The 15807-nt window shown below is 39.1% G+C and overlaps 1 protein-coding gene across 1 annotated transcript in view; it reads left to right on the top strand.

The window, feature by feature from the left end:
* The window catches only part of INTS13 (integrator complex subunit 13), a 402986-nt gene that overhangs the window by 286068 nt on the left and 101111 nt on the right, over positions 1-15807 (top strand). Inside the window, exon 13 of the mRNA XM_078674120.1 lies at positions 15597-15751. Coding sequence (XP_078530246.1) covers positions 15597-15751 — 155 coding nt within the window. The remainder of the gene's footprint in view (positions 1-15596; positions 15752-15807) is intronic.

The following is a 15807-nucleotide window of genomic DNA, read 5'->3' as shown; positions in this document are numbered from 1 at the left end:
GCAACATTTACTAGGAAAAATGTTTCAATCTAATTCATCTTTTCTTCCTTCTCAGCGCAGTAGATGGACACTTTTAACTAACTGGTACATTGGCAGAATGACAAGAATTCAGGTTGTCCTTGACTTTTTGTCATGAGGAAAGCTGCCACAGTCTGCGCATGCTCCCTTCTCATTAAATTTCAAGCCATAGTCTTGATGGATTCACAGGCAGCCATGTTTTGTGTAGGCCCCAAAAATAAAACAAACACAAAGATAATATTAATTTCATGTAAATCAGTCCATTATGTGTCCCAAGTGCATTATTAATTCACACACATTATAAAAAGAGGTGTTATTAACTGAAAATGTTTATCAAAATGTGCAACAAGTCAAAGTCTATTAAGACAGGAATAATACATTTAGTTTACATGGATGTGCTGGGAAGAGAGAAACACATTCTATAAAAAATCTTCAAAGGTAAAAAGGCCACTTTTTCTCTACATTGCAAAAAAAAAAAAAAACACGTGTTAATTTAATTCAGCAAAAGCATTTTCAGTCTGAAGTGAATAGGCCTCACTTTTCATGTTTTTCATGTGCCATGTTTTTAACCTGCACCAAAATGTGCGTGGCAATTTAAATGCAGCCTGTCTGAAGCACAAAAAAATAAAACAATGCATGACTGCAGATGAAATCTGCTCCATCAATCCACCCTCTTGATAATTCAAATCATAATAAAATGATTTATAATTTATCACACATATTTCATTTCATAAGTGACAATTTTTTTTTTTTTTTTTTTTTTTTTTTTTTTAAATATGCGAAAGCTGAGCATATAAGAATGTTACTTCTATTTCTAAGGCAAACACAAGTTTGGTCTGTAATCAGATCATATATAGCCAAGCTCAAATGTTTTAGTGCAGAGATCTGTAAGTAGCTTCTTGGAACAGTTAGTCTTCTTTAAAATAAGTAACTAAAATAATAAAAAAGGAATTCAACAGGACAGTTTCAGCATTTCTTTACTCATTGTCATCAGCTTGTCATCAGTATGGCTCATACTTTCCATGCAAATTGGACTACTTAGGTGCTGAGAAACTCTGACAGAGCACCATCAATCCTTTGCACTTTTTCAACCAAGGCCTTTCACTCTTATTTTCACTTTGATCAGATTCAGATGTTTCACCACAACATCTCTCAGATCAAAACCGTTGCACCATCCATTATGCAGATCTTGTGTAGCAGCTGCAATCTGGTGAGAAACTGCACACTGTACATCAACCAGACCTACACAGCAATGGCTAGTGTTCTCCTCAGTGTTTTCCACAAGTGCATTTGCATATGCATTTTCAAGCCACTTTGGTAATGCTGAAAAACAGTCTTTTGCAAAAGGTAACTCTGTGCTGCCATTGTTTTGCTTTATTATGCGTGACACTTCAGGCAGATAGCTACAATCCATTTCTTGTCCAATCTGTTGTTCTGCACTCATTATTTTTGAGACCACATTATGATCTGATTTCAGAGAAACTGGCAATCTATACCTGGGCATCAGTCTTTGCAATAACACATTTGCCACTTTGCAATTGTCATTTTTCTCAAAAACAGTTCTGATACAACCCTGTTGTGCTGCTGCAAAAACATTTTCTTGAGCCTCTTTTAATTCATCTGTGAAGATTCCATAGAATGTACATGCTAACAGAACACAATTTTGTGCAACTGAATTAGCATTTCTCTCTCCCATGACAACAGTGACTCCCAATTGAGCAGATATACTGCATGTTAGGGTAAGGGCAATCAATTTCGAATTTTGGGCTGGGGTAATTACTAAAAACCATGAAGCTTTGACAACATCATGTATAAGGAGCACAGCATGTGCTGCTTTTAATGTGTCACCTTTCAAACATGGGCCATCTACAAAATGGACATTGTTGGGCTGACTCAGATGTTCATCCTTCAAGTCTGAATTTGGCTTTATGCATATTTTCATGATATTTAGACACTCATATTCATTTTCATCACAATCCAATCCATTTGCTGACATTTCTGTGAAGTTAGGGTCAAAGGCCATTGGGCAATACATCACAGACCCTTGAAAACATTCATCTTTTTGAATAAGCAATGAGAGAGCGCAGCCCTCCCTCTCACTGCAAATTAGTGTATTTTCTTTCAAATAAACTTTCATTCCTAGTGCTGGGGCGCGCCATTTTTTCTCTTTCAACTCTAGGAATGCTTTTGTGCAATTGTTGTCCAATGGAAGCGGATCAGACACACCTGAGTGTGTCAGCCTCAGTAAAGGCTTAGCCACTAGGGAACTGTTTATTAACCACTCTCTACAGCAGCTAACCATTCCCAAAAATGTCCTGACTTCTTTCTGAATTTGAGGTGGATTCATCTTGGAAATTATTTCCACCTTCTCTGGTGACACCTTTCTACCTCCCTTTCCAATTTTGTGTCCCAGATATTCATCTTCTTTTTGACAGTACTCCTGACTATTCTCATGCAATGGCACTGTGACATGAACTTGGCAAAAATCAATAAAAGTAAGCCATTCTTCACCACATGGAATGTGAAAAAATATATTGGCTGGATTCGGTACCACAGGACAACATGGAAAAAATATGCTTTTAATCTCCTGCACTATTCTGTTCTTTTCATTTATTTTCTGTGAACCTATGATCAGAAAGTTACACAAACTTCCAATCAGTTCCATCAAAAATCCTTTTATTGGTAAAATTCCTGCAACTGATTGTGTTCCTGAATACATGTCATCTGGTTCAAATTTTAATAAGACATGTTCAGCACATTTTATTAGCCTGGCATCCTTCTCTGTGAACTCTCTTATTTCTGTGTTTAATATTTTTTCCAAAGCAGAAGGTAATTTTTCAACTGTCTTTTCTGAAAACAATGCTACAACTGTCTCCTGATGGGCCATTTTAAAATGTACATCCTCATCAGGAATCTGAAAAATAGCATTATCTGGTGTACAGTAATCTGTGCTGCTTAATTTGCAAAATAATTGTTTTCCTGCTAGGCCTGAGTCACAGACAACAGTTTTGCAATCTTCCTCAAATGGGCCTAATTTTGGTGCACAATTTTCTAATACTTGGTTTGTAATTTCTTTCTTTAAAACTCCTGCAACTAAATCTGGACTTTCCACTGCCCTCACAATGGAATTGGTAAATTCAGAATTGTGAGTGTTAAAACTCTCATTTGCAAAAAGAGCAACCTGTTGGACTGGGTTCTGTTTTTGTCTCTGGAAACAATTCACATTTACTCTGGGCAACTCATTCAAATTAATTTTAGCATTTTCCATATTTTGTGGGACCATCTGTGCTTGAAAAATTTCTGCCATAGGTACCTGTTTCTGAACTGACATTTGCATTTGCTTAGCTGGCATATTTTGCACCTGCATTTCTCCATGTTTTTGTGCATCATGTTTAAATTTAGTTTTCTTCTTCCAATGCTCAAATCTGTTATAAAGATGGCAAAAGGACACATTTTCCAGCAGTACAACATCCATACCTGAATTTGCACAAACCAAAACACCTTTACTTCCATCCTGTGTTCTTTTAATCTGTACCCAATCAACATCCTTTGCTAGCACTCTGCCCTTTAGGAAATAAATCACTGCTATATTTTCCTCTATAACAACAGAAAATGATGGTGCATTCATGCAAACCCTTTTCATTGTCTCTTCACTTGGCCTTTCCACAACTTTAGATTCAAACCACAATTCTGTTTGCATGGCAATGTAAAAGAACATTTCCAAATGAATGCACAACTCTTTTAAAAATTCATCAAATCCATCAACTTGTGGGTACCACAGCATAAATTTGTCTCTCAATTGTGGGATTGTGTTCAGAAATGCTGCAAGTTCACTTTTATTCTGTGGCATATGCACATACATTTCTCCCACCTTTTCTCTCAATGAGTAAGCAAAAGCCTCTCCCTCATTCTGTTTATTATTTTTCTCAACTAAATCTGGTGGCTTCTTTTCCTTAACCAGTTTCCTTGCTAGGTCTGGTCGTTTCTTTTTCTTCTCATGTTTTCGTGCCCATTTGTCTCCTAATTTCTCAAACCCATTGCATTTGAAAAAATATTTTATTTCTGCAATGTGCAATTGCATTCCTGAAGAACACATTTTCTCATTTGCTTCATCATCCATGTGTACCCTGAAACCTTTCTGAAATGGAAAACTTCCTGAAACATCAGTTTTATATTTTTGAGCCAAATCTGTCAGTCCATTATGAGTAATTATTGAACATGTAGCTGTTTCCTTACTCAGGGAAATTAATTCTTTTTCTTGACACTGGTTCACATTTTCATTATTTAAACAGCAGAGACTGTTAATGTCTCCATGTTCACATGTTCCATTTAAAACACTAGGCTGTCTCTCTTTTCCAGGGCCTGTGTTAATATGATCTCCCATGTTTTCTATCTTTTTAATCACTGCTGCTTCCTCAAAGCAGGTTTGAAAAATCCCATTTTCAATTACATTCATTTTATCCTGGGCTGCAGATGTTGTAAATACCATTTTTCCCTCGCCTTTCAGTGCTTGGGGTAATTTCTGTTCAATAATCTGTGTATTCTGAGTTTCTGAAATAAACCCTGGCAAAATCACTGATTCTGCAGCTCTTTGAACCTTTTCAGTAGGGACCATATTAATTGGGACAGTCATAATTTTTCTAGGCATTGTCTGTGCATCTGCAGTTTGCAATTCTTGGACTAAATCAGGCACATTTAAAGCAGTAACACCTGGAGGTATCACTGTCAGTACTGAATCAACAGGTAATGGGTCAATATACAATGTCTGCACAGTTCTCTCAGTCTGTATTTCCCTCTGTTCAACAGAAGCAGTAGCCCCTGTAGTATTTACTGGTGCACTATTTTCAGTCTTTTTCATGGGAACCACATAAAGTGGTGGACACTCAGTTAACAATGCATCCATTATTTCATCCCCTGAATTATTATTTATTTGAAGCTCTTTTTCAGCATTAATTCCCTTCTCCTGTATATGGTGCTTTACCTTTTCATCCTCACTTGCTTTCTCTCTTGCTGCTTTTTCCCACAGGCTTAAGGCCTCAAATTGTGCAGCTTTAGATGGTGTCTTTATTTCACATAACACTTCCCTTAATTTGTCAATAATTTGCAATTCAAAAGTACCATCTTTTGGAAACCTCAAAGCACCCTCTTTTTCAGTAATCTTGCACCATTGTTGAACCCACATACATGTGTTTTGTCCCAAACTGGTAGACATAAAATGCACAGGTGTTCCTTCAGGAGCATCACCAATAAAAAACGAATTTTTCACTTTACCTCCTAACAGCTTCTTTAAACCTTCAAACAGTTTCATTTTTGCAATAGTTCAATGCAATTTCTTTTCTCCAAAGCTGTCAATCTAAATTTCAGTCAGTTTTACTCCTACCACTGACCCTCCACAAAATCTTACTGCAATATTTCTCTTAATCAATAACTCTGTTAGTAACAACATAAATACATTCGCTACTCTGTCTGTTGTGCTAAATAAAGGATAGATTTATATTCACTGCGAGTAACACATTCCGCTTACCCTTCACAAAGTAAGACTTTCCGTTTACTCTTCAAACACTACAGGTAAATCCCTTCCGCTTACCTTTCACTCAAGCTCAGAAGAACCTGCTACTCCTTTGGACTTATCCTTCAGGATATATCTTAGGCCAAAGTTTCACCAGCGAACCCTTTTGCTGTCAATCAAGCTCAGAAGAACCTGCTACTCCTTTGGACTTATCCTTCAGGATATATCTTAGGCCAAAGTTTCACCAGCGAACCCTTTTGCTATCAATCAAGCTCAGAAGAACCTGCTACTCCTTTGGTGTGACCCTTTCTAGGTGATATCAGACCAAAGTTTCACCAGCGAACTCTTTGCTATTAATCACTCACACAGAAAATAGTCCCTAATTTAACACTGCCAGCCCTACCTAGCTTCTCAGTGCTATTCCAACAGACGAGTAACCTCAGTGCAGTGTGGCTTCCATTTACCACCCGCTATTCCTTCCCGGGATTCCACAGGTGTGCATACCTGCGTGTTCCAGACAACATAGAACAAGACACTAACTTAACATGAAGAGTTAAAACATGTAATCAATAACCAAAAAAATATGTCCTATGAAATTACCAATATAATCAATAACACCATCAATTCAAAATGAGCAAAATATCACCAACAGTAAAAAATCCTTACTATTTTCAACACTTCAAAAAACATGCTAGCATATTAACACCATTTCACAACCCTATTGATACTCACACCACTTCTTGCATCACCTGCCAGTACTGCTTTGCCAGTCTTCAGGTTCTGAGCATTGGAGTCAGGAATCAGGATTTGGACATTTATCTAATTTGGGCAATTATTTTATTTCCCTCTTAAGGTCAATGATCCATTAGTCGAGTAGTTGATGGTGAAATCAATAATTACTAATCACCAAACTAATCAATAATGACCATCCTCTGCTTACCAAAAACTGATAGAGAGCGGTAATTTCTTCTGGTAGTTTCTCAATGCAAAACCCTCATGCTACCTCTATTTTACCGCTCAAAAGGTGTTGGGCCCTTCACACCATGTATTACCATCAGGAGAAATTTAAATAAAGATGAACAGTCAAAATACAATTATTATTGTAAGCCAATAAAGAGAGTTGTTGAGTATTTTAAAGGGTTTTATTTTCTAGCCAAAAAGTTAATTTTTCTCTGACCCTTTATTCATTAGTAAAATATCAATCAGGTTACAGAATTTGGAAAACAGGAAAAATATCAATAATACAGAACACATTACAGTCTGCATATAAGCATTACATGTAGTTATGAAAATGTGGCGCAAAATTTCAGTCACAATTCTTAAAGAGTTTCTAAGAAAAATAGTCTTGCAAAGCTAATCAATAATTAAATAGTTGGCAAAAATCTCCCATTAAGAGAAATAAATGCATAAGACAAATAAATCCCTAATTAATTAGTCAAAACATGAACTTAAAGTTTAGCATCTATCCTGATCCACTGCACTCTCTGTCTGTCTGTGTCTAAAGAGGAAAGCAGCCCCTCCTTCACCAGACCTCAAAGGAATGCGGCATGAAGTGCCAAGATATGACGTGGAAGCAAGAAACCTCCCCCTGAATTTCCTCGGACGCAAACCTGCCCTTCAGCAATCTCCCGAGACGTTTCTCGTACCTAACCCATAGAAGCCAGCTGAGCTGAAAAAAAAGAAGAAGTGGTGGCTCCCATCCAGAGAGGACAGTATTTATACCATAATTATTGGCAGAGTACACAAAGATGTAACATTTTTCAGGAGAACCTTACGTGATTGGTCAGTCATAAAGGCATGAGGTCACACTTCCCTGACTCATTCTAAAAACCTGACTTCACTAGTCTTAACAAAAGAAGCATACATGAATAACTACATTTATAAACATTGCAACATTTACTAGGAAAAATGTTTCAATCTAATTCATCTTTTTCTTCCTTCTCAGCGCAGTAGATGGACACTTTTAACTAACTGGTACATTGGCAGAATGACAAGAATTCAGGTTGTCCTTGACTTTTTGTCATGAGGAAAGCTGCCACAGTCTGCGCATGCTCCCTTCTCATTAAATTTCAAGCCATAGTCTTGATGGATTCACAGGCAGCCATGTTTTGTGTAGGCCCCAAAAATAAAACAAACACAAAGATAATATTAATTTCATGTAAATCAGTCCATTATGTGTCCCAAGTGCATTATTAATTCACACACATTATAAAAAGAGGTGTTATTAACTGAAAATGTTTATCAAAATGTGCAACAAGTCAAAGTCTATTAAGACAGGAATAATACATTTAGTTTACATGGATGTGCTGGGAAGAGAGAAACACATTCTATTAAAAATCTTCAAAGGTAAAAAGGCCACTTTTTCTCTACATTGCAAAAAAAAAAAACCACATGTTAATTTAATTCAGCAAAAGCATTTTCAGTCTGAAGTGAATAGGCCTCACTTTTCATGTTTTTCATGTGCCATGTTTTTAACCTGCACCAAAATGTGCGTGGCAATTTAAATGCAGCCTGTCTGAAGCACAAAAAAATAAAACAATGCATGACTGCAGATGAAATCTGCTCCATCACACCCACCTCTGTTTTTTTAGTATTCAGATTTAAAAGGTTATTGGTGGTTTACATGGGACTGAAGCAGGACATTCCCGGATTTCAAGGGGAATTTCAGAGTTACTGCCACTTTGTTGTATCCGGAATTGAGCATCAACATTGAAGTTAAAAAAGTAAACCCAACAACCGCGAATTAAATGGGTTAAATGAAAGTTAGAAACTTCAAAAGGTGCACACCAATTCTTAATTGATCAATGTCCAGTGTTTTTACTTTTGTAAAGAAAAATATGTTGGTTCACACTCCACCATATGCTAAACATAAACGTATTAATGTACACAATAAAATTGAGACCGTTACAGCACCACCTTAAGTAGAGTTTGGTCAGATGGTCTCTTAATGTCAAACTATGTAACGCCCGCCCTGTGGTATTTCTATCATAGTTATCACAAAGGTTTCAATATAAAGCCATTTCCTCTTGCATTTCTCAGAGTTCACTCTTTCATACTGCATTTTTTAAAGAGTTCATAATGTAAAACCTGACTCGCAAGGTATTGAGGGTTAGCAGTCCAATTCTGACAAAGGGAGGGATTGTAGGCTAGATACTCTGAACCGAGCATTACACAAAAATAACACACAGTAAAGCAATGCCCAACCATTGTTTTTTCTTTGAAAAGGAAAAGTAAGTTCTCTACTCAAAATGACAAGTATGTTCAAGATTTCAGGTCAAATTAGCAACAATCTTTAAGGAACCCAGAAATAAAACTGGGTGCCAAGCACATACCCTAAACAAATATGTGTGGCAAACTAACCATAATAATGTAGTTTTCGTCCCATATTTGTGAGATACTATATGGCAATTTGCGCACCAGCAGACTGAGACTTTTCACAATCAAAAAGGTTAAACCTAAAATCTTTTTGATATGAGCAGCAAAAAGATAATTTTACTCTAGCAAATTGTTGTCCGCTAAAAACTGCACTAAGGAACTTTTTCAGACTATCTCATATTTGGCACACTCAACTGCTCTAAGGAATGGCATTTCTTAGTCCCAGTCATAAGTCAATGATCTCTCTGATTTCTTCTCAGAGAAGGTCATAAAGATCAGAGAATAACTCACCAGTTCCAGTGGCTCGCAGGATGTTTCATCAGTAAAAGTTTCATTAATTCTCCCTTCACAGCTCACTCAACTGAAATATTGAATTATTCTAGTGTTGAAAGCTCTCATCCCATAGGCAGTTCCTTCAATTCATTCAGGCCTATCGAGGCAGACAGGTGTATAAAGTTGATAACAGAGAGCATACCATCTGGAGAAGTTACTTACCTGTACACTGTGGTTCTCCAGTATTGATATATTTTATAGATTCACATGCGACCCTCCCTCCTCCCCTTTCAGGTTCACCTTCCATACCTCTCTTCTTCCTCTAATCGTACCCGTGCACGAAATCTGAGGGATGGTGGCTTTGTAGGGGAAGGAGACCCTATGGTCTGTGCTCTGATTGACTGAAGTTTTGATGTTTTAATACAAAGGTCATAGGGTGCTAAAGGCTAGTGAATTCTTATGGCATTTGAATGTTAAGTTTTAATACTGCTATTTTACTGTTAAGGACCCCCACCATGACAATAGGGAAGATTCAAGCATGTGAATCTATAACATATATCAATCCTGGAGAACCACAGTGTACTTGAAATTAACTTGCTTTTTATTTTTGATTTAAAAGAAAATAATAAATAAGCGTGTAATTCTTTTACACAAACCAACATCACTGACTGTCTATTAATAAGCGCATCAGTTAAAAACTACCTGCCTCAACATTTTATTGATCAGTTTCATCATTGCCAAAACGTTTTCCAAAGCTGTGCAGAGATGTTGTCTTCAGCAAAGGTCCTCGGCTAACCCCACACTCCCAGTCTCAAAACGTAGGCTGTATAGCTGGGGCGGAAAATCTGTCCAGGTATAAGGTCCTACATTATAGGAACTCCCTACCCAAGTTTATCCTGTGGGTTCCAGATCTACCAAGTACCACAGACACCTTTTAGCGGTATTCTGATACTATGTACCATTTTAAATGCTACAATGTGAGTACCAGAAGACTCTGTAGATGAGTAACAGTATGCTTTACAAAAACTGCATGAGTAAATAAAATGGTGAGACCCATCCGACATTTGTAGAAGACTCAAAGCACACATTGACATGAACCTTAACTCTCTCTCTAGATATATGAAGCATTTTTTTTTTGGTGCTTGAGCAAGAAAAGAAGTCTACATATTAAACTCCCTCCTTTTTCATTTGTCAGAGTTTGCATTTTAAGTCAGCCTCCTGTTGTGTTGGTTAGATAGTTAAATAGTTTAATATGTCAAGCCCCTCTCCTGGAGTTCAAAATGTAAAACCTCCTCCCGTTGGATTTGTCAAAGTTTGCTATGCATTACCAGTTCTGATAATATTTGTCAGAGTTCTCATTGTAAATCTCCTTCCCATGGTGTTTGTCAGAGAGTTCAAAATGTAAATGTTCTTCCTGTTGAATCTGTCAGAAAGTTCACATTGTAGAACTGCTTCCTATTACATGTGTCTCAATCGACAACTCCCACCTTATTTCATTTGTCAGAGTTTCCAATGCAAAACTCATTGCTATTGTATTTAGCACAGAGTTCACAAAAAAAACCTCCTTCCTATGGTGTTTTGCAAGGATGTCACAATTTACAGTCATTCCTATTGTATTTATCTGGTAGTTCACAATGCACTACAGACATCCTCCCCTCTGAGGACCTCTGCAACAAAGTCAGCTCCTGTTTCCACCACAAAATCAAGACCATCTACAACAACTTCGACAGGGAAAACCAACATGCGGAACCTACACCTCCCATTCCCGACACCACGCAGCCAACACTTCTTGACCACTAGAACACTCTCACCACCGAAGACACCCTGAAGACAATGAAGCCATTCCACTCTAGAGCCCACACGGACCTGTGCCCCCATCATATCTACCACAGAGTTGCAGAAACCATCGCCCGAGCTTCGCCGAGCCATCAACCACTCCCTTGAGACTGCCTCCTTCCTCGACAACTGGAAACACGCCGAGATCAACCCTCTCATGAAGAAACCCCTGGCGGACCCCACAAACCTCAAAAACTTCAGACCGATCTCTTTACTCCAGTTTCCGAAAAAAGTCATCGAAAAAGCCATCAACAGCCAGCTCCCCTCCTTCATTGAAGAAAACAACATCTTCAACACCTCCCAATCCGGCTTCAGGAAAAACCACAACACCGAAAGCGAGCTCTTCCCCGCAACTTACGACATCCGCTCCCTACTCAACAGAGGGGAGATGGTGGCCCTCATTCTCCTGGACCTCTCTGCAGCCTTCAATGTGAAAACGTTCCTTCGGTGGCCTTCTACTTTAAATAAGCAATTATGTCTATAAATGTGACAAGCGGGTGACAAAGACACATAATATACTAAATTATTTCAAACATATAAATTTTTATTATCTTTTTTCTTTTTTAATTCATCACAACTGTTATCAATCCAAATTTATCAGAGAATTATTCTTAATTCATATGAAAAAACTCAAAAACACATACATTGGAAAATATCTACAAGAAGAATAATGATTAAAATTACCCCTTGGCAACAACCATACCTCTCAACATACTCACGTGTTAACAATCACACCACACTCAAACCACACTCTAGGATGGAGAAGGAACTGAATTGTTAGCAAGATGACAGTGCTAAAACATATGGGAGCCCAGATGTAGCTTTAGGCCCACGCAGGTCTACGCGCGTTTCGGCAGCTTTAAGCCGCCTTCATCAGGACCTTTTTCATCGTGACTGTTCAAATACCAGGGGATCAATCGCCCCAAACAAATGGAGTCGCCAAAGACGTTTCCAGTAAATATCAGGAGACTGAGCGTCCTGTGTTATCAAGAGATTGCTTTTTAATACAAGGAACCGCGTTGACAGTGATTTTTGCGCAACACGAGTTCGTGGTTCATTCACAGATGTTCAAAATCGGAGGGAGGCTTAAGGCATCAACGGTCAGCAGTGGTAATTCATGACATAATTTAATGTGAACGTTTGGTCCCATATGTAGGTCAGACCGGCTTCTCAGTCGTGGACCCTCAACAAACCGGCAGTGTGGCCGTCTATCTGCACCGCGCGCCGCCTCTCCCGAAGAACATGATCTTCGGGACCAAACGTTCACATTAAATTATGTCATGAATTACCACTGCTGACCGTTGATGCCTTAAGCCTCCCTCCGATTTTGAACATCTGTGAATGAACCACGAACTCGTGTTGCGCAAAAATCACTGTCAACGCGGTTCCTTGTATTAAAAAGCAATCTCTTGATAACACAGGACGCTCAGTCTCCTGATATTTACTGGAAACGTCTTTGGCGACTCCATTTGTTTGGGGCGATTGATCCCCTGGTATTTGAACAGTCACGATGAAAAAGGTCCTGATGAAGGCGGCTTAAAGCTGCCGAAACGCGCGTAGACCTGCGTGGGCCTAAAGCTACATCTGGGCTCCCATATGTTTTAGCACTGTCATCTTGCTAACAATTCAGTTCCTTCTCCATCCTAGAGTGTGGTTTGAGTGTGGTGTGATTGTTAACACGTGAGTATGTTGAGAGGTATGGTTGTTGCCAAGGGGTAATTTTAATCATTATTCTTCTTGTAGATATTTTCCAATGTATGTGTTTTTGAGTTTTTTCATATGAATTAAGAATAATTCTCTGATAAATTTGGATTGATAACAGTTGTGATGAATTAAAAAAGAAAAAAGATAATAAAAATTTATATGTTTGAAATAATTTAGTATATTATGTGTCTTTGTCACCCGCTTGTCACATTTATAGACATAATTGCTTATTTAAAGTAGAAGGCCACCGAAGGAACGTTTTCACATTGTAGTTCTCTTGCTCCCCTCTGTTCCTTGGCCATAACTAACCTTAGGAGGGGGTCCCTTTACACCTCTCTGCAGCCTTCGACACAGTCTTTCACCGCACCCTAGCATGCAGACTCCACGACTCCGGGATCCGGGGCAAGGCCCTGGACTCTATCTGCTCATTCCTTTCTGGGTCAGACTCCCTCCCTTCCTCTTGTAGCCGACACCAATTACCTGTGGAGTTCCCCAAGGATCCTCCATCGCCCCACCCTGATCAACATCTACATGGCCCGCTTGCCCCCATCATCCAATCCCACGGACTTAACATTGTATCCTACACAGACAACACCCAACTCATACTCTCCCTTTCCAACAAACCCTATGTATCCAAACATAACTTTCAAGAAGCAATGGAAGCAGTCACCAAGTGGATGAAGAGCAGGTGCCTAAAACTCAACATGGACAAAACCGAAGTACTTGTCATAGGTCTACACCTTTCGCCTGGAACGACACCCGGTAGCCCCCCACCCTTTGGAACCCGCCCACCCCCTTGGACCACGCACGCAACCTCAGAATCATCCTGGCGTCCGAACTCCTAATGGACCGCCAAATCAACGCTGTCTCATCCTCCTGTTTCCACACTCTCCGATTCCTACGAAAACCCTTCAAACGGACCCCCCTAGAGCACAGAAAGACCATCACCCAAGCCCTCATCAGCAGCAGACTCGACTACGGCAACGCTCTCTACGGTGGAATCAACAACAAGCTCACCCATAGACTCCAGAACATCCAAAACGCCTCCGCAAGACTAGTCTTCAACCTATCACCTCACTGCCACATCACCCAACACCTGCGTACACTACATTAGCTCCCCATCGAGAAGAGAATCACCTTCAGGCTTTTCACCTACACCCACAAAGCCCTCCACAACACTGGACCTGCATACTTGAACCACCACCTCACATTCCACGCACCCCAAAGATCCCTCCACTCAGCTCAACTCTCCCTTGCTACGGTGCCTCGCATCAAGAAGATCATAACAGAAGTTCGTTCCTTCTCCCTCTTTGCGGCCAAGTCATGGAACATCCTTCCGCTCCACCTCAGACTAACTCCAACACTCTCCAACTTCACGAAAGACCTCAAAACCTGGCTTTTCGACGGATCTCATTGAACATCCTGGACCTGCGCTCCCCTCCCTGCTCCCCAGCGCCTTGAGACCCTCTCAGGTGAATAGCTGCACTCGATAAACCTATGATTGATTGATTGATTGACTGACAATGCAAAATGTGTGAATTTATGGAGACTAGGGATGCTAAACCAGTTCAAAAGCATTAGGGCAGCCATGGCGAAAATCAAATTGTTTTCCATGCTTTTTCTCTACCATGTAGGGAATTGCTTTGAGCACCTTTATTCTGCAGCCAAACCCCTTGGATACACGTAAGTTGGTCATCTGACCATCGAAAGAGAGACAGATGGTGGACAGTGGCTGTGGCCAGAGTAAATACCAGATTAAGAACGAGGTTCACATTATGGATGAAAGTAGAGATCCATTTGATGAGATGAATGGATGGTAGCTTGTGCGAAACTCTAGGATATTTAGTATTTGTCTCGTCACCTGCATGGAAATTGAAATTGCATCAGATCAGAAAAGTGGATGATGATCTGACCAATTTCCCAGCCAAGTCCAGGAAAGCTTATAGCCATTTTACCCCAACCCAGCACACAATGGTAATGATAACGGTCAGACATAGACTCTGCAAGCAGGACCTTAGACATGATGATATCGATTCATAATTTTGCTGGAAATTACTGTTTAGTCTCTGGTTCCAGACCATGCAAAGTAAGTTGATCTTTACTCTAGAACCTATTTAATTTGTATAAATTGTATCCTGTTCTCATATTTTCTTTTTTTCTTGGCATCCTGCCATCTTGTTTTGTGGGATGTGCTTGCTTTCTAGTTCTAGTTTAAAGCCTATTATTTAAGGATCCCATGATAAAGAACCTGTCAACTTCTCAATAATGCCAATGGAAAAAATGTAACATTTTCAACTATGATAATTTCCTTGGCCTAAGGTATGAAAATAAATTGAAGTTACATGTTGCTGCAGATCATTGTGGCACTTTGGGACTGCCTGCGGATATTAAAGTTACAATGACAAATTCCTTACTGGCAAGATTGTTGCCAATTTTCTTCATTTTTAGTTTCCTAAAATAAATAAAAAAGTTCTGAATATGCCAATGTTTCCTTGATTTAACTTTAAATTATAGTTGGTTAAAAGAAGAAAGATGTCTTTATAGAGGCACTGTTTACAAATATGTATTGGCAGAGGTATGTATTTTTGGAAAACCTATACCAGAGTCCCACACATAGGCAGCATATTTAGGATTTAAATGACGGTATTGTGATCACTACTAACGTCACTTCATTTACTCATGTACTGTTTACCAGTTTTGTTACATTAAGGTTTCCCATATTTGATTCCCCTCCATCTATATACCTATAATAACTTTTGGCGTTTTAAGATTTGTTCCTGTTTTGCCGATAATTTTAATTGTTTTGTGCTGGTGTTAGACAAAAACAGCCACACACAGGCCTCTAACAATTTTTCACTTTTGGATTCTTTTTTCCATACAGGTTGTACCTCTGGCTAGTCTCATTGTGAAAGAAATTTTGACAGATGACGATGTGCTGAACTGTCAGAAAACAATATATAATCTCGTTGATATGGAGAGGAAAAATGATCCACTGCCTATTTCCACATTGGGTACAAGAGGAAAGGGCCCTAAAAGGTGAAACAATGACAAAACTATGTGTGCTTCGTAAATGGCGTTGGGTGATGACAAGA

Source organism: Lissotriton helveticus, chromosome 1_1 (assembly GCF_964261635.1).
Source record: "Lissotriton helveticus chromosome 1_1, aLisHel1.1, whole genome shotgun sequence".
Taxonomy (NCBI): Eukaryota; Metazoa; Chordata; class Amphibia; order Caudata; family Salamandridae; genus Lissotriton; species Lissotriton helveticus.
The sequence above is the reverse complement of the archived record's forward strand: the minus strand, read 5'-3'. Positions and strand labels throughout refer to the sequence as shown.